This window comes from Pteropus medius, unplaced genomic scaffold (genome assembly GCF_902729225.1).
Source record: "Pteropus medius unplaced genomic scaffold, Ma_sr-lr_union100, whole genome shotgun sequence".
Taxonomy (NCBI): domain Eukaryota; kingdom Metazoa; phylum Chordata; class Mammalia; order Chiroptera; family Pteropodidae; genus Pteropus; species Pteropus medius.
The window spans coordinates 5715195-5735477 of NW_024344241.1; the positions used below are offsets into that span (position 1 = coordinate 5715195).

The 20283-nt window shown below is 37.6% G+C and overlaps 2 protein-coding genes across 5 annotated transcripts in view; one reads left to right on the forward strand and one right to left on the reverse strand.

Moving 5' to 3' along the window:
• Nucleotides 1–6045: 6045 nt before the first annotated feature.
• Nucleotides 6046–15728, forward strand: FAM217A (family with sequence similarity 217 member A). Its single transcript, XM_039869428.1, has 6 exons — nt 6046–6211; nt 7849–7933; nt 8101–8114; nt 8762–8836; nt 8933–9000; nt 14376–15728. The coding sequence occupies exons 1-6, from the start codon at nt 6098–6100 to the stop codon at nt 15589–15591; spliced, it is 1572 nt and encodes a 523-aa protein (XP_039725362.1). The 5' UTR covers nt 6046–6097; the 3' UTR covers nt 15592–15728.
• Nucleotides 15729–19220: 3492 nt separating this feature from the next.
• Nucleotides 19221–20283, reverse strand: part of PRP4K (pre-mRNA processing factor kinase PRP4K) — a 33640-nt gene continuing 32577 nt past the window's right edge. For 2 of the 4 annotated variants that reach the window (XR_005654207.1, XR_005654205.1), the window contains one exon: nt 19224–19391. The gene's annotated coding sequence lies outside the window, so the exon portion shown is untranslated. Of the gene's footprint in view, nt 19392–20283 lie in introns of all 4 variants that reach the window. The other 2 variants (XR_005654204.1, XR_005654208.1) reach the window with 2 other exon arrangements.

Genomic DNA, 20283 nt, shown 5'->3' on the forward strand with positions numbered 1-20283 from the left:
GGAAGCTGGCAATGCCCTGCTGCTAACTAGTTGTGTGATGTTGATCTCAGCCAACCATGTCTTAGGCTATGGTACTAATGCTCTTTGACAAAAGAAATCTTCCCATTTCTGTCCGTTTTGTATTCTATTTATTTCCAATTCTAGTCTTCAATATCCAATATATTTAACTTTTCACAACTATGTTTGTAATATATGATTATTTTCTCACAAGAAAAGATTAGAAAGAATCCTCCTAAGCCAGCACTTCTTATTGTGGCATGAGTTGCTACGAAGAGCCAGTAGCACCACTTAGGCTAGCAGCGTATCATGAACTACCTAGCAGCTGCAGGACTCTTGATCGTTTTTCTAGTTAGGTAAATGGTAATTCCTTTTTTTTTTTTTTTTTTTTTTTATTCCGAAGAGGGCTGTTGTGTCTCCCGAACACATTCCTCTTCCCCTTGGCCATGGTGGATGTGACAAGATCAGCTGGCTTCCAGAAGGCAAAATATTCAGTAATGTTCAAAGAGAAAAGATCATTTCCAAGTTTCTTAAAGAAAGTGTTCTAAAGAGAGTGTTCCGTTCAAAGCAAATGAGGTGGAAGGGTCCCGACTACCAGAAAGAGGATCCAAGTTACAGCTTTCCTGGCGTCAGAAAGTAAGTTCTGATCCTGAATTTAAACCAAAATTCAAAGTGAATTTGTGACATAAAGCTAAGAAAATGCAGCTACAGAGTATAGGCATCCAAAGGACAGGAAGATTTTTAAAGCAATTCAAACTGCAGAATTCAAGTCTTGCAGAAAAATCAAAATAAAGGTGGAAATATGTTTGAGAATTTATTCAAAAGTACTAGTTGCAACGTATGCAGATGTAGAATTTATTGATGTATGTGTTTATCTTACTTTTGGAAATATATTCATATACATCACTATCACATTCACTTCAGAAATAGATTTTAAACAAGATTTCCTATATTTTTGCAACAAAATGGTGGCCTCTCAATAAGAGACCCAAGTGTTAAAGATTAATTTTTAAAATAAAAACACAACTTCTAACAAAATTTCACTTATATTTCTTCAAAAGGAATTATACATACACGAGAAAGTTAGGCGATTTAAGGTCAATGCTCATTGAGATAAATATAATCGGTCGTGATTGAAAGACAAAGCTGAGCTGGAAAAAATAAAAGACAAGTTAGCTAAACCAGACACTAACACAAATTACTCATAATTGAATTGAAATCTTCCCCACTGATTTAGAATCTATTTGAGAACAAAAATGCACATTATTAATTGGAAAATATCGTCCTGACTTTCAAAAAATATTTACATTATTACACTAAACAAGATTCTATTGTAGTACATGATCAGCCATGACCTTGCAATAATGTAGGGAAAAATAAAAGGAGGTGGAGGCAAAGGCATGGGTAAATGTGAAAACACAAGAGGTATTGAATGAAGGCGGTAGACTGAAACAGAAGGCTTTTCCCTCCAGTGTAAATAGAAACTAATCAATGTTGTTACTGACATTTTTTTGCATACTCCTGGACTGTGGGGGGAAAAATCGTACATCAAAGTGCTTTCCAAAATAGTTATCTGGTGGTCAATGTTGTCACATTCTTCATAGTAAGAGAAACTGAGGTGGGTAGCAAGGCATTCTTACCTACTAAGTAATTGACCTGAGGCTTTCCTTCTTTTCCACCAATTCAGACCACCTTCACTGTAATTAATGCAAGAGCTTGTTAAATGCCATGAGACAGAGAGCATCTACCTTACCCTACTCTTGGATTAACTAAAGAGGTATGGGCTTGAAGTAAGGGAAGCCTGAGGCTACCACTAAAAATGGAATCCAGAGTGGCCTTGGGATGGCCTAGAAGGAAGGTGGGTTCTTTTGGGAGCAAGGACTACTGTTAAAGCTGGACCAGATCTGCTATGGAAAAAAAGCCCACTGTCCAACTAACTAATTCACTAACTCTCAAGGCTAGCTAGAGCCAAAGCAGACTCAAGGGTTTGGAAATAGCATCATTCTCTTAGTTGTTCCTCTTATATTTCACACTGCCACATTTCATACTGAGTTCTTTCCTCTCTTAGCCTTGTCTCCTCACCACTTAGAATGGGTGCTCCCCTGTAAATACTGCAAGGGCTATTTTGTCACTTTAGTTTTAAAACTGTAATACTAAAAACCTCATCAGTTCAACAAGTGGTGGGGCATATGATTTTGATGCTAACGTCAAAGTGTTCAAAAAGTCTCCAGAGAAAGAAAGAGAAGTCAAGTGGAAATAATAATAGGAAAGGAAGGTTTTAGGAATATAGTTGCCAAGGAAAAATAAAGAATCTCAGAAGATGCATTAATGGATGACAAATCTCAGAGGGACTTTAAGGGATCAGGCATCAGCTCAAGCTCTGAAACAAAATAAAAAAGCAGAAACAGAAACATAAAGCGAGAAAGATGGGAGATACGTAGCTAGATATATGAAATGCATGCATGCATACACACATACAGATGTAATTCTTGTCTCCTATCCAAAGACAGAAAAAAAAAAATTCTCAGCTAGATATATTTATAGAAAGAGTTAGTTAAAAATACATGGACTCTAATATTTACCCAATTCACTATTTTTCAAGTAATTTTAAGTTGGGAAAAGTTTAGTTTACTCATTTACAAAATAGGAATAACTAGCAGTGTCAACTTCATTGTGTCATTAAGAGTATTAAGTCAGTTAATCTGTGTAGAATGTTCAGTGTTATGCCTGGCACATAGTAACCACACCATACACTCTAGCAAATGTTATTTTTGGAGTAAATTAATTCAAATATTTCTTGAGTGCCTAGTATATGCCAGCACTCCACCAGATAGAATAAGGCCGGGTCTTGCTTTTAAGGTGTTTAAAAGAAAATGAGTGAGATATTGTAAAATAATAATTATAATGTAATAGTGAGTAAGGAACTGTAAATAAATCATTATAACATAACCCAAAATAGGGATCTTGAAGGTAGTAGCAATTTCTTTCTGAAGGATTAAGGAAAATAATTTGTGAGCTAGATCTATATAAGTAGGACTTAGGTAACTAAAAGGAGGGAGGAGATTAAAAAAAAAGAGCTAGCGTAGAAAAAGTAAACATAACCTGTATCCTGGAAGACAGAGAGTATTTAGGAAAATTGCAAAATGTCTGACGTTTTTGACGTGTAGGCAGTGGAAAGGTGATGAGCAGACTACAGAATCTGCATTTTATTCTTTAGGCATGAGGAGAGCATTTGAGTAGGTCTGTGTTTTAGGTCAGCAGTATGGAAAACAGTCTGAAGGAGAAGAGTACTTAGGAGGGAGACGTCCAAAGAAGCCTAGGCTAACCTCATAATCATTCACTTATATTTATGGTGTTCCTACACAGTTTAAAGTAATGGGGATTCAGCAATGAATTAGACAGGCAAGGCCCCTACCCTCATAGAGTGTTATATATTCTACTAGGAAGAGACAGACAACAAAAAAAGCAAACAAGACTAACAAACAATATTGTGAGGAGTATGAAGAAGAAATAAAAACAGGATGTTATGAAATAGACTAATGTGGGTGGGAAGGGCTTTTAATAATGAAGTCAGGGAAAGCCTGTATGAGAGGAAAACGGAAACAGAGAGGAAGGAGACAGACATCTCTGATATGGAGGTGGAGATAGGGGAAATCCTTGAAATTGTATTCAACTGGTATATACTCTATATGCATCTTTCTGAGAAGGTACTCAAAGCAACAGGAGATTCCTTCCGCCCAAACGTTAAGAACCAGTGCATTTAGATAATTAACAAAACGTTTTGGGGGTTGAACCTAGAGCCGAGTGTTCAACCCAGCAGAATGCAATAGTATCCATCAGCAAAGGATTACAAAAATTTCTTTCTCAAATGTCAATACTTTATTATAAAGAATACATCTGACACTTTTAGTATTTATTTACTTACACATACAAATATATTGGTCACAAGTGTGTAAATATTCACTTACATATTTACTTACTATACACGCATATAATAATGCATATACTTATATTCTATATGTGTATAGAATGTACATGTATTCTTTCCTCTCCTCCCCTCACTCTACACACTTATTTCATGGAACCGAAAGTAAGAGATATAAATTTGGAGGACAAAATTGGCCTCCCACGACCTAAATGTATCCTAGACAGAAAAAAATCAGCTTTTGTTCTTCCTGTTGTAATACCAATGAGTGACCCGGAACTGACCAAAGGTGGGCTTGCTCTCAGCAGGGATACCTTCCTTCTTCCATTTTAAGTATTTACTATATTACATATTATAAGCATAGATAGAACTTTACATATATCCATGCATATACATAGATTTAGGTTTGTCTAGCTTAGTGCTGGGCACAGCTCCAAGCTTTAAGTGAACAAATTATGGGGTGGCGGCCGGCCGCGCGGGGCCCTTCAGTGAGTCGTCCGGGGTCAAGGTCAGGGCCAGGGCGCCGGAAGGCCCGGCCTGGGTGTGGGACGGTGGGGGCGCCGGGGCCGTGACTCCCACGGGTGCGGAGCCCTGGGGCGGCCACGCACCTGCGATGGCCCAGGGGGCCGGGCCGCCCCTGAGAAGGCCCATAGGCGCGCGAGGGCAGGAGCCTAGGGCAGGCGCCCTCCCCCGGCTGCGTCGCCCGGCCCGCGGGCATGGCGGCCTGGTGACCCCCAAGAGGCTCCGGGCCTGGGCTGCCGCCGACGGCCTAGCGGCCCCGGAATACCAGCCGACCCGATGGAACGTGGGGCCGTCATGGGCGCCCCGGCTCGATGGTAGTTGCCGGGCGACCCGGCCTCTGGGGAAGCCCGCGGAGCCGCAGCCCCAGCTCAGGCTGGTCTCGCCCGGCCCGGCGCCAGCCCGCGAGCCTCGTAGGCCGTCCACCGCCGAGGAGGCCGCGCTCCCGGCCGGCCGCCGCCCGTTGCCCTCCCTGTCCTCCCGCTGCAGGAAGGCCGAGTCGGAAGGGGCGCCAGTCCAGCGGTTCGCCCCGCACGCAGAGGGGCCCGGGCCCCGGGGAGGCAGCACCCTAGGAGACGACGCCGGAGACTACACGTGGGCCTGCGGCGCGGTGGGGTAAGAGGCGGGAGCCCAGGGCGCCCCCGCGAGCCCGCACCCGCTGTCCCCTTGTCCCGCGCTCCCCACAGAGCTGCCCACAGCCCGGGGAGGGAGGGGTCTTCTGACACCTGGGCTTTGCGCCTTCCTCCGGACACCGACCTCCTCAATCTTCTGCCCTAAAGCCCCTTCCCCGGACTCCCAGTCACAGAGACCTGGTCTCTGGGCATCTCCTCCAGATACGGTGGCCTTTTCCAGGCTCCCGGTGCCTTCCTCCACGGCACACACCTGGGTGGCCAGGGTCGGCGCCACCTACTCAGCCTTCCTCCTTCATGCTTCCACCCCAGTGCCTGGCATTGAGCAGGTGGATCAGTATTTATTGATTCAAAACCTTCCTGAACTGTATTTTCTATTTCTCCAGGATACACCTTTCTCTCCAGGAGACAATAAAATATAAACGATTAGCAAATATACTGATTACAGTGGTGGCTTTAATTTCTGAGTCTTTCCAGATAGCCATACCCTAAGCCAATGATTGCTTTACTTGTTATCTTATAGTTCTCTAATATTTCTACCTTAAACAGTAGTGGACTTAGATACCATGATAGTTTGGTGTGGAAAACAGTGTTTGGTTCTGTGGGCTTTTTAGTGTCTCTGAACATGGGATGCTCGCTCTGACTGTGTATGTAAGGTTAATCCGTTTTCAAATGGAGCACCTGTTCTGAATGATTAAAAGCAGAGTTCATGACCCTGTTTTATAAATTCCAGATGATTCACTATATTTTTTTCTAATTTATATTTTATCTTCCTCTCTGATAATATCTTTCTCACTTCAGACCTTAATTTCCTAATATTCTGTCAAATCTTCCAATTTGCTTTTGTCTATACTCCCCTCCCCTTTTTGGTCTAGCTTGCCCCTTGTTTCTGGTTGATTTTATATTGTTACCCACACCTTGCCCTCATAGTCCCTTTCTCCTGCTTTCTAAGTATTTTCTTGACCTCCTTTATATGGGGAGCCAAAGTTCATGCTTTCTTTAAATCATTGTTGTACCTTACCCATAAATGTGCCTGTCCGACAACCTGTATAGGATTTTAAGGAAACAGAGGAGCAAAATGGGGAGAAGAAATGGTGAGAACTGTGGCACCAACCTGCGTGTGTCAAACATCTCTCATGAGGTATGGCAGATGCTATTGAACTTGAGCATTTGGACAGCAGCTCCCACTGTTAAGACCTAACTCCCACTGAATCTTACTGCTAAGATCCCTTGCTGCTGTCTCTGTGAGCAGTTTGTCCTGAGTTTTCCTCTTAGCACATTTGGAATATCAGTTGGAAAACTATTATTTCTTTTAACAAAGAAAAGTTAACGAGTGTCTCTAGAAATGTCAAAACATTTCTAATTACAATTGGATTTTGTTCTATTTTCTCACACATATTTTGTAAAAAATATTGGTAAGACAGGTGGGATATCAAAAGGTGTAAACAATTCCCAGCCTGCAAGGAGTTAAAATCTAGCTGGCTTAGTGTATGGTTGACAATCTTCCTTACCAGGTGACAAATTTGGCATCATTAATTTTATTTCATGATTTCAATAACACAGTTCATCAGCTTCCCTTTTCCATGTTAATTTAAGGATATTTCTCTCACATATTATTTTGTACGTTAGTGTTCCAGGGTTACATACATAGCTGAGAGAAGCTTGAGAATCTGTCAGGAGGGTTTTAAAAATACAAATAATTGGGCCATACCCTCATCCTACTGAATCAAAATCTGTAACATTTTTTTCAACTATTATTTTTAAAAAAGCTCCCCAGGTAATTCTCACATGGAGACTAGACCTGAAACATTATTTCAGAGGGCAGAGAATATGTATTAATTTTATTTTTCAAAAACCTCTAGAGAAAGAGAATCTGCAGCCTACCCGCTAAGTTTCAACTATCCTTTCTAAAGGACATAACTTTCTTGTGGATCAGTTATATCCTTATACTGCATTTAAGCTTATTTCTCCCTATTCCTCCTTAGTGTGGAGATGATACCTAATACTACTTCACATTTTATTTGTATGTTGCTTAGAGTTTAATTTGCAAAGGATTTTCTATTTGAGATAGAAAACCACTAAGTTCATTCCTTAAAAAATTATTTTTTGAAAAAATAAACCAATTGCCTCTTCACTTTCCCTTTTCCAGGATAAATGATTACATTCCTCTCCTATACACAACCCACATTTTTTTTTTTTTCCAGCACAATGTCTGGAACAATAATACTCAGTAGATATAGTACCTTTCCCTATTAATTTTTTGGCTTTCTTTTGAGTACTTCCTGAGTGTTTCTCAACATCTGGAGTCCAGAATGAGTAGTGGGCTGGTCAGCATTGAGTTAACGTGAGGATTAGAGCATTTTCTTTGTTTGGTGGAAAGATTTTATAGGCTTTTAGATTTGGTACTGAGCTACAAAAAATTTGGTGAATGTGCCATTGTGTGCCAGGGACACACTGCACTGGACATTTTATTACATTTATAATTCAGTTTTGAAAACCTGTGTGCCATTATTTTGAACAAAATAAGAATGAAACCATAAATTGTAAAAGCCTTTCCATTTTCTGATTAATTAGTGTTATCAAGCTGATACTAGTTTGATAAGAGAGAACATTGCATGTTCCTCAAATATGCTGGTAGTACCCTTATAGGAAGGAGAGGTGGTCTTGAAGCTTTGTGCCTTTTGTCACACTCCACCCAAAGGACATGTAAAATTATATATTTGAGCTTTTAACATTTTCTTAACATTAAGAGTATCCTAAAAAAAAATATTGTTTTAGAACTTATCTCACTGGAATTTGGATTCAGAAGCACCTGTTCCTGAAAATAAAAACCTCTCACCCAGAAGGGATATTGAAGCAGGTGGTAAGAAATTCTAGATGTGTATATTGATCCTTGTATTTATAGATATAGGAAAATTTATATTCATATTTATAATATGTATAATCATGCACATTAAAGGGGGTTTGTTTTTAATGTAAGCAGTTTTATATAACTATTAATTGTCATTTTTCCCCAATACATTCTTTCAGATAAAATTAACAAGGTAAGGATAAATGTTTGGTTTTAAATAATTCACAAAATATTATTTAAAATTATATGTATGTTCTTTAAAAAAAATTTTTTTCAAAGTTAAACTTTAAATTTCATTTTTATAGACTTCTTCAATCAAGACAGACTTTTGCTTTTTTACAGGGCTACAACTTCGTCATTAATATTTTATTAAGTTTTTCTTCAATATAACAGAACTATAAATGGACATTAACTTTGTAATAAATATTGTGTTTTCTAGTCATTGCCAAAAGGGAAATAGTCACAGCTTTTAAGATACCTGAAGCAGTTAAAATGGTTGATACTTTGTTTTGAAGTAGTGAGAAAATCTTTCATTTACCTTTTTTGATCAAAATATAAAACACTTAACTGTTAGTAAAATAAAGACAATGTTAATGATATTCAAGATTCATTAGTTAACACTGTTTAGTTGGTATTTATAAGATTATACTAATTCCTGCTGAAATCAGTAAAAAAAAATTATATCTGTATGTATGTAAGGGAGTATTATAGGATTTTACTATATATTCCTTGGTTGGAACTATATATTCCTTTGTTACAACAATAACTATACAGTCTTAGAACACAAACCAGTAAGGAACAGAGATATATTTTGTTTAAAAGTCTTTTGCTGCTTTATAGAGCCATTTGGAAATTCCAGTAGAACAGCTGATGCTAGAACTTAATTTATCAGAGCATGCTCACAAAAGAACACAGGTGGGATTTTATTCATCATACTATTTTCCTAAAGTATTATTTTTAAAAAGTGGATGCAGTTACTAAAATATTTTTTTATGGCTTTTCTGTTATCAGAATAGTAATCAAGGGTTATTTCAGTTCTGGAGTTATCCTCTTAATGAAGGAAGTACCATGGAGACCAGGTGAGAGTATTTTCATAAATCCCTAAATTAGTGAAATAAATTTAAGTACAGAAGAGTTAACTCATCTGAAATACTCATTTGAAATACTAAAACAAAAAACAACCAGAAGAAAAAGTGTTGAGTGCAAATAATGGAATATTGTAGAAGCTCATCCTTAAATAGGAAATGTCTGGCAGACACCACAGAAGTAATCAATATATTGGTAATTGAGAGTTTATGGTGCAATTACAATGAGGGTTTAGATGGATAGAGTTTGGACTTCTCATTGAAGGGAAAATAAATTGTAATAGGAAAGTAATACTCCATGTGCCAGGAACAGTTTTAATTAATTATATGTATTAATTCATTTAACCCTTACGGCAATCCTATAAGGTAGGTACTGTTATCATCATCCCTGTTTTATAGATGAGAACATTGAGGCAGGATAATAAGTAACTTGCCCAAAGGCATACAATTAATGAATGGTAGCACCAGAATGTAAAAAAGTAACTTGGTTCATGCTCATTATCACTATAATATATTGCTTCTCGGACCTTACTTGAATTTGAATTCTTATTTTTTGTTTCTTAATCTTTAGTGTGCATTAGAATCAACTATAATGCTTCTTAAAAAAGTAGGTTACTATTATTTGGAAATTAACATTTATTGAACACTGTTATGTGTCACTTTTACGTACAGTGTATTATTTAATGGAGAGCTTGAGTTCTAGTCCTCTCTTTTGTACCCAGTTTTGACTCTAGAGTGGTTCACTTGATAGTAGCTATCTTCTTAGTCAGAGGCTCAGGATAAACTCACCTAATGCTCAAATTTGAGGGGCAAAACCAAGAAGCGCTAAAGGAATTGTAATGACTAATGTCCTAAAGGAATGTTGGTGCTGGTGGGGATAGGAAAGGCTACTTTTACTAGAAAGAGCTCAATTGGGAACAGGGATTTCAAGGTGAGAGGTCAAATGAAATTAGTTGAATTCTATCATACAGAAGAGCAAACATAAAGTGAGTCAGTAGAGTGCAGGCTAGGATCATAGACATGGGATCCCCATCACCTGGGTTTAAATCCCAGCTCCATCACTCACTAGATGTGTGACCTTAACCAGCCTTGCTTCAAGTTTTCTTTTCCATAAAAATAAAAAGTAAAAGTGCCTATCTCATGGGGTTGTTGTCAAGACTAAACTGAATAATGTGTTTGATATGCATTCACTGTTAATACTAGGAAAGCCTAGTAACATTGCAGAGTTGGAAGTGAAATATTGAGATTTTTGTCCTCAATATACCATCAACAAGTAAAGAGGATAAAAGTAATGATAACTTTAATTTAGAGTTAATATTTTACAAAGTATGTTTATATAACTGTCTGGGTATTTAGCTCACTGGGGGCAAATGAGTTCAAACCTAGGTCTTCTGCCTCCAGATTCTATGCTCTTTTTACTATAGTGCATGGATTGTGTTGTTATCAATTCTAAATTTAAAGTAATTTTCCTGTGGTTTTTCAAAGGCAAGTCAGTATACCTATTTTTTTAGCTAAATGAATATTTATCATTTTCCATAGAAATGAAAGTATTTAAAAATCTTTCAAGATTACTTTGCTCTCTTTAATGTAAACTGGCTTTAAAAGTAGCAAGAAGATAGTGAGACTATAAATATAAGTCAATTAATGGATCAAATCATTCTTTTTTTGAGAAATTTAATATTTTTTTATTTTTCAATTATAGTTGGCATACAATATTATGTTAGTTTCAGCTGTACAACATAGATATTAGACATCTATATATCTCACAAAGTGATCACCCCATGGGTAAATCTAGTACTCATCTGACACCGTACATAGTTATTACAATATTATTGACTATATTCCTTATGCTATCCTTTATACCTCCGCGACTATTTTGTAACTACCATTTTGTACTTTTTAATCCCTTCCCCCTTTTTCACTAACTCCCCCCACCCCTTCTCCCATCTGGTAACCCTCAAAATGTTCTCTGTATCTATGATTTTGTTCGTGATTTTTTATATGTGTGTGTCGTTGTTTATTTTGTTCTTTAGATTCCACACGTATGTGAAATCATACGAACTTTGTCTTTCTCTGACTTACTCCACTCAGCACAATGCCCTCCAGGTCCACCATGAAATATCTTTTTCCAATCCCTTTACTTTCTGTCTGTCTGTGTTTTTAATCCGAAGTGCGTCTCCTGTAGGCAGCCTACATAAGGGTCTTGTTTTCTTATCCATTCAGCCACCCTATCTTTTGATTGGAGCATTTAACTCTTTTTTCATTTGAAGTACCTGTTCATAGATACATAGTTATTGCCATTCTTTATTCATATTTTTGATACATATTTTTTTCTTCTTCTTAAATCCCTCCAACATTTACTGTAATACTGGCTTAGTGATGATGAACTCCTTTAGTTTTTTCATGTCCGAGAAACTCTTTTCTTGGCCTTAGATTCTAAATGATAGCTTTGCTAGGTTTAGTAATCTTAGTTGTAGGTCCTTGCTTTTCATCACTTTGAATATTTTGTGCTAAGCCCTCCTGGCTGCAAATTTTCTGTTGAGAAATAGGCTGACAGTCTTCTGGGAGCTCCCTTGTAACTAATTGTTTTTCTCTTGCTGCTTTTAAGATTTTCTTTTTGTCTTCAACCTTTAGCATTTTAATTATGATGTGCCTTGGTGCCTCTTTGGGTTCATCTTGTTTGGGACTCTCTGAACTTCTTGGGGTTGTATGTCTATTTCCTTCACTGGGTTAGGGAAGTTTTCTGAAATTATTTCTTCAAATAGAGTTTCAATTTTTTGCTCTCTTTTCCTTCTGGTACCTTTATGATGTGAATTGTTGTTACACTTTATATTGTCCCAGAGGTCCCTTAAACTATCACTTTTGGGGATTTTTTTCTTGTTGCTGTTCCGATTGGGTGTCTTTCGCTGCTACCCCGTCCTCTAAATCACTGATTTGATCCTCCACTTCATCCATTCTGTCGATGCCCTCTAAAGGACTCTTCATCTCAGATATTGTATTTTTCATTTCTTACTGGTTCCCTTTTATGTTTTCCATCTCCATTTTTCATGTTTTTTATATCTTCATTAAAATTCTTGCTAAGTTCATCTACTCTTCCCCTAAGTTTCTTTTGCATCCTTATAACCAATGTTTTGAATTCTGCATCCGTTTGATTGCTTGAGTCCACTTTATTTAGTTCTTCTTCTGGAGCTTTGTTCTGTTTTTTCATGTGGGACATCTTCCTTTGTCCCTTATTTTGGCTGCCCGCCCCCGCTCCCTATGTTTGTTTCTATGTATTAGGTAGGGCTCCTAATAGAGTGACTTTATATAGTAGATGTCCTTTGGGGCTCAGTGGCACAGTCAGATGAGAGAGGTTCTTAAGGTGTGTCCCGTGTGTGAGTTGTATGTGCCCTCCTGATGTAGCTGAGCCTTGGTTGCTGTTTGTACTTTGATGGGAGGAATTGACCCTTGGGTTGATTGGTTGTGAGGATTGGCCAGTGAGGGATTGACCATATGGAGCAGGATTCGCTTTAGCAGGGCTTTGGTGCCTGCCCAGTCTGCCCTTCATATGTGTCCTCCTCAGATGAAGCCCTGGAGGGTGCTCCAGCTCCAGTGCTGGTCAAAGCAGACCACTGGGTGTGCCGGCCTAAGGGCCTTCTGGGAGGGGTCCAGCTGTTGGCCACGTTCAGCCACAGCCTGTGCACTTCCGGGACCACCTAATAAAGTTACCAAACAATCTGCAGATGGCTACCACCCGTGCTGGGCTTAAAGGTGCCTCAACAGGCCAAGGCAGAAACCAAAGCCAGCTGCCGCTAATGCCGAGCTTGGTGCTGCTCAGCAAGAGGTACAGGGAATGCCTAGGCCAGATATTGATTCTTTGGGTTTTGTGAGCCTTTGAGAGATTTTAGGAAAGTCCGCAGCCTATGGCGAGCAAGCTATTTGTATGGAATAAACCATAACAAATAGTTGGGAGAGGCGGAGTCTCAGGGAATCACCTGGGTGGAGCGACCTGTGTTATTCAGGTTGGTGGAGACTCAGGTATGCGTCTGCACACTGGGAGCGGGTAGGGCTCAACAAAAGAACAATGGATACTGCCAGCACTTCTGCCCGGAAAAAAGCCTCCCCTCCAGTCCTCACCCTGAAGCCCGACAACACAGTGTCTCCCTGTATGTCCCTGGCGCTCCTCAAGCAGCTGCCCCAACGCTGGAACTCAGAGCGAGCAAGTCCGTCAGTGAGTAAGTCTGGGCACGGGCTCTTTAAGAGGAGCGTCTGGGATCCCCGCAGCCCTCCATTTCACTCAGCCACAATCTCTGCTGGTTTTTCATAGCCAGAGGTTGTAGGGACTTCTCTTCCTGGCACTGGAACCCTGGGCTGGGGAGCCTAGTGTGGGACCTGGACCCCTCACTCCTCAGAGCGGGGAGGGGTCTCTGCAGCCAAAGTAACCTTCCCAGTTCTTGGATCCCAACACATGGTTGTGGGACCGGTTGTTTAGCATCTCTGCCCCTCCTACCAGCCTCTTCTTATGTATGTCCCCAGTTGTAGGACTTCTATTCAGCTAGACCTCAGGTGACTTCCAGTTATGGTTGCTCTGTAGTTTTGTTGTAATTTTGGTGTGATCGTGAGAGGGAGTGAGCACAGCATCTAGCTTCTATGCTATCTTGGCCAGTCTTCCTGAATCAAATCTTTCAATGTCAGTATTTCTAGTAAGCTTAAAAAAAAAAAAGCTAACTATAAACTCAGTATTCTATGGCCTGGCTTTTTGCAGCTTTCATTTTAATATAATACCTAGAGTTATTACTCCTAAAATAAAAGAGCACCATCAGATGAAAATGCTATGGACTACATCTGGGGTAAATTTTGTTCAATAGACATAGTTTTGCTTCCTTTTTTTGTTAAAATAATCATAAAAAAACAACAATGGCTAAAGTAGAAGCCTTTATTAAGTAACCTATGTTCTTTAAGTGTTTACTTTTATCTAATTCTGGGTCAATAAACATTTCACTATAATTTCAGTTTGAGTTGGATAGTCTCCATTTCAGAAATCATAATTCTATGTACAGTGTATTCATAGGCAAATAGATATAATTAGCCAATTTTAACCTACTGGCCATTCATAACTCATTAGCCATATGTAGTTATAATGATCTCATTACCTGTCCATGCACAAAGAGATGACCAGTTAATATTTTAATCAATACTTAAACAATTTAATAGTTGTATACAATTAGAGCATATTTGGAAATTAACATATTTCTGTTTCAGATAGATACACATATGACATTGGGAACTAAACATTAACCAGTCTGAGTAAGGTTACTTATTCATTATCATTATAACAGCATTTCATTCCTAGTCAACAAGTCATTCATTATTAAATCATTTTTTTTAAGGGATTTCAAAAAATCTTCATTGGAAACTGGCCTTAACATAACCAATAATCCCATAAGGCTCTTCACTCTGAACCATTCCTTAAAAAGTGCTTCGGTTGATAAACAAGTTGTTTCTTACCCTGGACTGCAGACGCCATTAGGTCTCTGCTGGCCCTATGCCGACGGAGATTTTAATGACAGAAATGAACCTCGTATTAATTTATGTTCAACTACAGAACACAACAATGGTGAAACTTTATCTGCTCCAAATTGGAATTCAAAATATGGAATCAGCATTGTAGAAGAAAATTTGACAGATGAAAGTGATTTATCAGAAAATGAAAAAGCAAATGATACTTTACTCAGCTATTTTAAAAAGATGGACCTAAACTTAAAGCCAGAAACAATAGAAAATGTTGAAGAGTCTTTCACAGAGGAACCAAGTGAAGTATTTCCATATCCTGATTTTCTCCCTCCTCCTTTCAATACTCTGGACTTGCACAAATTAGCCCTCTCAAAATCTGAAACTTGGAAAGGAACAGTGGAATCTCCGGAAAGCTGTATTGAACATTTGATAACTCGTTTACTGGAAATGGAACGATTACAACATACAACTATACAAAAAGAGAGGCCAAGACTACAAACTACTTTCTGTACTCCAGCAGTTACCGATCGACCCTCTTCCTCCAAAACTGTGCCCAAAATGAGACAGCCAAAACTTTCTGACTCTGTGAGTCTTCAGCCAACTTGTGTAGATAAAAGTAAAGAAAAAAGAAAAACAAATTCTGGTTCTTGCAAGCTTGAACAAAATGCTTCAAAATGGAATTGGAGCAATGCTGGCAAATATAAATGGAATTCTAGACCACCATCTCTAAAAAGTTCATCCACAACAAAACAATTGATGGCAACTTATGATGACTTTAAGAATCCCAAAAGCTCCATTTTAAATCCATGCCAGGAACTCTCAACCAAACCTACTACTGCCCAAACAACTCAATCACTGGTTAAAGTGGCCTCAACAAGATCTTGTCTGCCATCAAAGTCTCCAATACCAGTTTCACCCATACCTCTTTCTTTTCCTGAAAATCAGAAGGAAGAAATTAAGGCACCAAGGACCAAAAAGAAACTTTACCGAAAAAACATAGTATTGAACAGACCATTCTATATTCAAAAGCTAAACTGTTTATCACCTTCATTTATAGCTAAAGATACGTGCTCACCCATTGAGCAAAAATAACTTTTTCATATATCTCGATGTAAGCAAATCTGTTCCAAGAAACACAGCTAAAATATAGTTCATCATTCTGAGATGCAGGTATTAAACACACACACACATACACACACACACACATACACACACACAAATTACTTGAATTGATGTGGAGTGGAACTTATGGAAATCACTGCTGAGATATCTATATATCAATCCAAGGGCTTCCATACTGACATATTTGACAATCTTTTGCATGTTGTGTTTCAAAATGTTTCACTTAGTAAACTATTCTTTTCAAAAGATTGTTCTTTCTTTTTTTGTGATTGTTTTCCAGTATAATTCCATCATCAATAAATGGTATAATTGACATTGCTGCTATTTTTTTGTGTTCTATTATTATACACACATCGGTTACCTCTATAGGTGATTTTTTTTTTTTTTTAGTTCTTCCTACTCTGTTACCTTTTTTCTTTCCTTTCCCAATTCCACAAATCTCTTTTGTTTGTCATTTTGACCTATCCGTTGGGTATTAGGCCACTAGAAGCTAAAGTTGCTCCTTTAATTTATTTACCAGATCCTCAAAATCCTCCTATGAATCCTTAGAAACTTATCATTTTCCAGGTCCTTTGTCATTTGAAAGCAAGATCAATTTTCTCTGGGGCCTAACTATAGATTTAGGCATGGAATAACCCTCTTCCACTCAGATCTAATTGTTTTGAGATGTCCAAGGAAAAATGGGAAGAGGTCACTGTCTACAGAGCAGCCAGATCTCATGTTAATGGAATTTTTTTTTCCCAAGGCTCTTCATTGCTAGAAGTCTTAACCCTGGTTAGTTGAATCTTAAACTAAGCTAAAGTTTAACTCATTAACTGGTGAAAAAGGAAACAAATCTGATTGATGCTTACTGCACATAAGAATCAGGAAAACAAAAAAGTAGGTTCCATTGCAGGCTTACAGAAACGGAATCTTTGGGAGTGGGGCTCGAGTACTTTTAATGAAGGTGGTTCTCAGATCACACTTTGAAAAACATTGTAAAGGAAAAACTGAATGTAACATGCCTTGATCGGTTTGGATATTTTGGGGGATAGTATGCTTTGGTTTTAGTGAATGGTTGGTGAATTCAAAGGTTTTTTAAAAAGATTTATATTAAAATATAGCTAACATACTATATTAGTTTTAAGTGTACACCATAGTTATTTAACATTTATATACCTAAAGAAGTGATCACAAGTCCAACAACCATCTGACACCATACAAGGCCATCACAATATTATTAACTATATTCCCTATGCTGTATATTACATTCCCATGACTTTGAAATTTGGAAATTTGAAACTCTTATTCCACTTCACCTCCTCCATCTTTTAAAATTTTTTCAATTAGAGTTGACATTCAGTATTATTTTAGTTTCAGGTGTACAATATAGTGTTTAGGCATTTATACAATCTATGAAGTGACCTCAAAGTAGTTTTTCTTAACATTAAAATAAAGCCACACGATTTAAACTTCGAATATTACTGCAAGTTAAAAATGAAAAGTAAAAGCCCTCTCCTCATTCCCTTACCCTACATGTAAATCCAGTCAATATTGGGTTTGACTTAGGGATGTCTCCCACAATAAGATGGAATATTTGACTTAGGGATGGAGGAGATGAATTAAAGAATTCAAATAAATGTTGAGAGCAACTGTACTTTAAGTGTTCTCTATTCTATCTGTAGTAAGAGAGTAAGGCTCAAATAATTTTCAGAGGCAGGGGTCAAAAAGAGTATGCCTAAGTTTTTAGGTTAATTTTCAAGGAATTTTCTGGAACTATATCAACACAACAATAGAAAGTAAACTTAACTGTTCAGGACCCCTTGTTATTAATAGAATTTTACCTAAATCCTGTACAATTAGTGTCATTATCCAAAGTGGTATAACATCCCTTTCATAGTTTACAAAAATTTCACTCAATTCTAATTGGCAATAATCTTTTGTTTCCCCTATCAACTATCTTCATTCTCATTCTTAACAGTTCTAACTTGAGTCCTGCACCTCATTTACCTGCCCTTTGTACCCATTCTCATTTCTACCTTCTTCATGTGTTGGTATTTTATCTCCTCATCCTAGGGCTATAATTATGTAACTTTTATTTGTAAAACCTTCAGGAATGGACATGACTGATTTGCTCACCACTGTATCCTGAACAATCATTGCCTGGCATATAGTACCTTTCAAAGTATTTCAGAAATGGGCTTTATCCATCACTGACGATTGTTACGCATGACACAGCAGTTACAAGCACTGGCTCCATAGCCAGATTTCTGAGTAACAACTCATGTCCTACTTTTTGCAAGGCATGTGCCAGGCACCAGGTATGGAATGGAGTAATGAAGATACAAATCCAGGTTTTCAGTAAGATTACGAGTGGGAGTGGGCATGCGAGATGGGAAACAGGAGGTAGGAAGGAGCGTTTTGGAGATAGAGGTAATAAGGGATCAGTCTGTCAGAAATTCCATGAAGTTGATTGCTGCACTAAAGAATTGCTTTGGTCCTTTTGAATGTGTGCATTTCAGGGTGGGGAGGGTAGTAACTGATAGGTGAGGGCAAATTTCTTACTGGAAACAATCAGGCTACTTTATTTAGGGTGCCATCAGACATTTGGCAAAGTGTACAAGAAATATAAAGTAATTCTGTTCAGGAAAAACTTGGCTTATTCATAAATACCCATGTTTAGCTCTCCAGTATTGACCTTTTCTAGCTCCTTTTTGGATCTTAACCAAGGTAGATTCTTTCTCATCAGTCTGCAGCAACAGCCTCCCAAACCGATACTCTAAATACTTTAGATTATATAGCTCTAATCTTCTGCCAGCCCAAGTAGAAAACTACAATCGGGGCCCTTTATAAGGCTATCCAGAAACACTGCAATTTGGCCCATTTCTTACAAAAATCAAGATTCGACTAAACTAGGGTCTACTGGTCTCTCAGTGGTAGGTAGTTCCAGCTAAGTGGAGCGGAGCATATTCTACAAAGCCAGACACTCTGACCTTCCATTCTCCAATCCTGCTTTCCATATGCCAAAGATTCACATGACTCAACTGTCCCTCCTAAGTATTCAGTTTTTAAAAGCTGAAGAAATTTCTTTGAGATGAAAATGGAGTGGGTAGATGAGTCAGGCCTCCCCATCTGCATTCAACCAATTTATTTAAATCATTAGAGAAAAGGGAGTTATCTCATTGCTTATTATGCATCTACTACCAGGAAAACCAAATTAGAAATACTTGTAAGAAGAATACAACACCTTTTGGTGTGTGTTCTGCACTTAGTTGCTTAGAAAATGATTTGATGTTTGAAAGGATGATCATACTAAATTGGCTATTTCCAAGCTGCAGGTTCAGTGAAAGGGCAGATTCTGCCAAATAATTTGTAAACTTCCCTCCATACCTTTCCCCTTCACTGAGATTCACACAGCACATAAGATGTCTTCTGAGAACTTTTAGGGTATTTAACTTTAATTTCACCCAGCAGTTCTCAATCATATTTTAGCACAGAATACTTTCTAAAGTGAACATCATCAGTGAAACAGCATGTAAGAAAAATCAGGTAAGAAATGGTATCTTTAAAATTCAATGTAAAATACCAAACTCAAGCAAAAGAAAAATCAAGAGACAATATAGTAACAAGATGAATATTTTATTGTTTTCCCAATAAGTCGATTAGGAATATTACTACTAAAATGCAAGTTACAACAAATAATACAATAATTAGAATACAGAGTATTTTCAGATTTCAGCTTCCATATCTTGATCACTAAATGGAAATATTCTTCAGAACAGTCCCTTACCCTACACATAGAAGAAAAAGAAAAATTAAAGATGCCATGATATCAAAATAACTGGAAAACATTTTTAAACTCAATTGTTTATTATTGACATGTGAAAAACAGATGAATTTATAGTGAACATTTCTATAAGGAAGATATTCCATCTAGGAGAAGAATGATAAAATTAATGTTGAATATATGCTTGAACTAGGATACTATGAATAAAGAAATACGTTAGGAAGCCCAATTTCTAATGTCTTTATAACTAAGGGAAGGAAATTACATATTTTAATATCTCTGGCTTTTTTTCTTATCTCCAACATTTAAAAGGGCATTCCTTAATTGTTTGGCCTAAATTCAGATATGATTCCTTTGTTTCATTTCAGAGATTTTATTTCTACCTAGGTAGCTACAGTTCTGCTACAAAATGATGACAGATGATAAAATCCAAGTTTAGTAAAAGGAATGCATATATCATACATATCTAACATTACATTTCACTGCTTCTACAACATACCATAAAACATTACACAAATTTTTTTATATTGTAAAAATATCCTGAGTATTTTAGGAAAAAAAGTGATAACTATAATGACAAAAAGTAAAAATTATTTTAAAATGCAAAATTATTTTAAGAGAAGGAAGTACAGTGGAACAAGATAGGAGATAGGCACTGGGGAATAAAAAAACAGGATATCAGTAACAATTTAGGAGTGAATACAAATACTGGGACCATCTTAAATTTTATGACAAGATGCTCTATCCTTTCAAAGCCTCAAAATTCCAACCTAATTTCTGATAACCTTCAAGAATAAGGTCTATCTAGAACAGTATCTAAAATGTATGTGCTTTCGAAAATCTCAGCTATTCTCTTCAACGATAGAAATTACGACATCTTTGAGAGCTATGTCCTA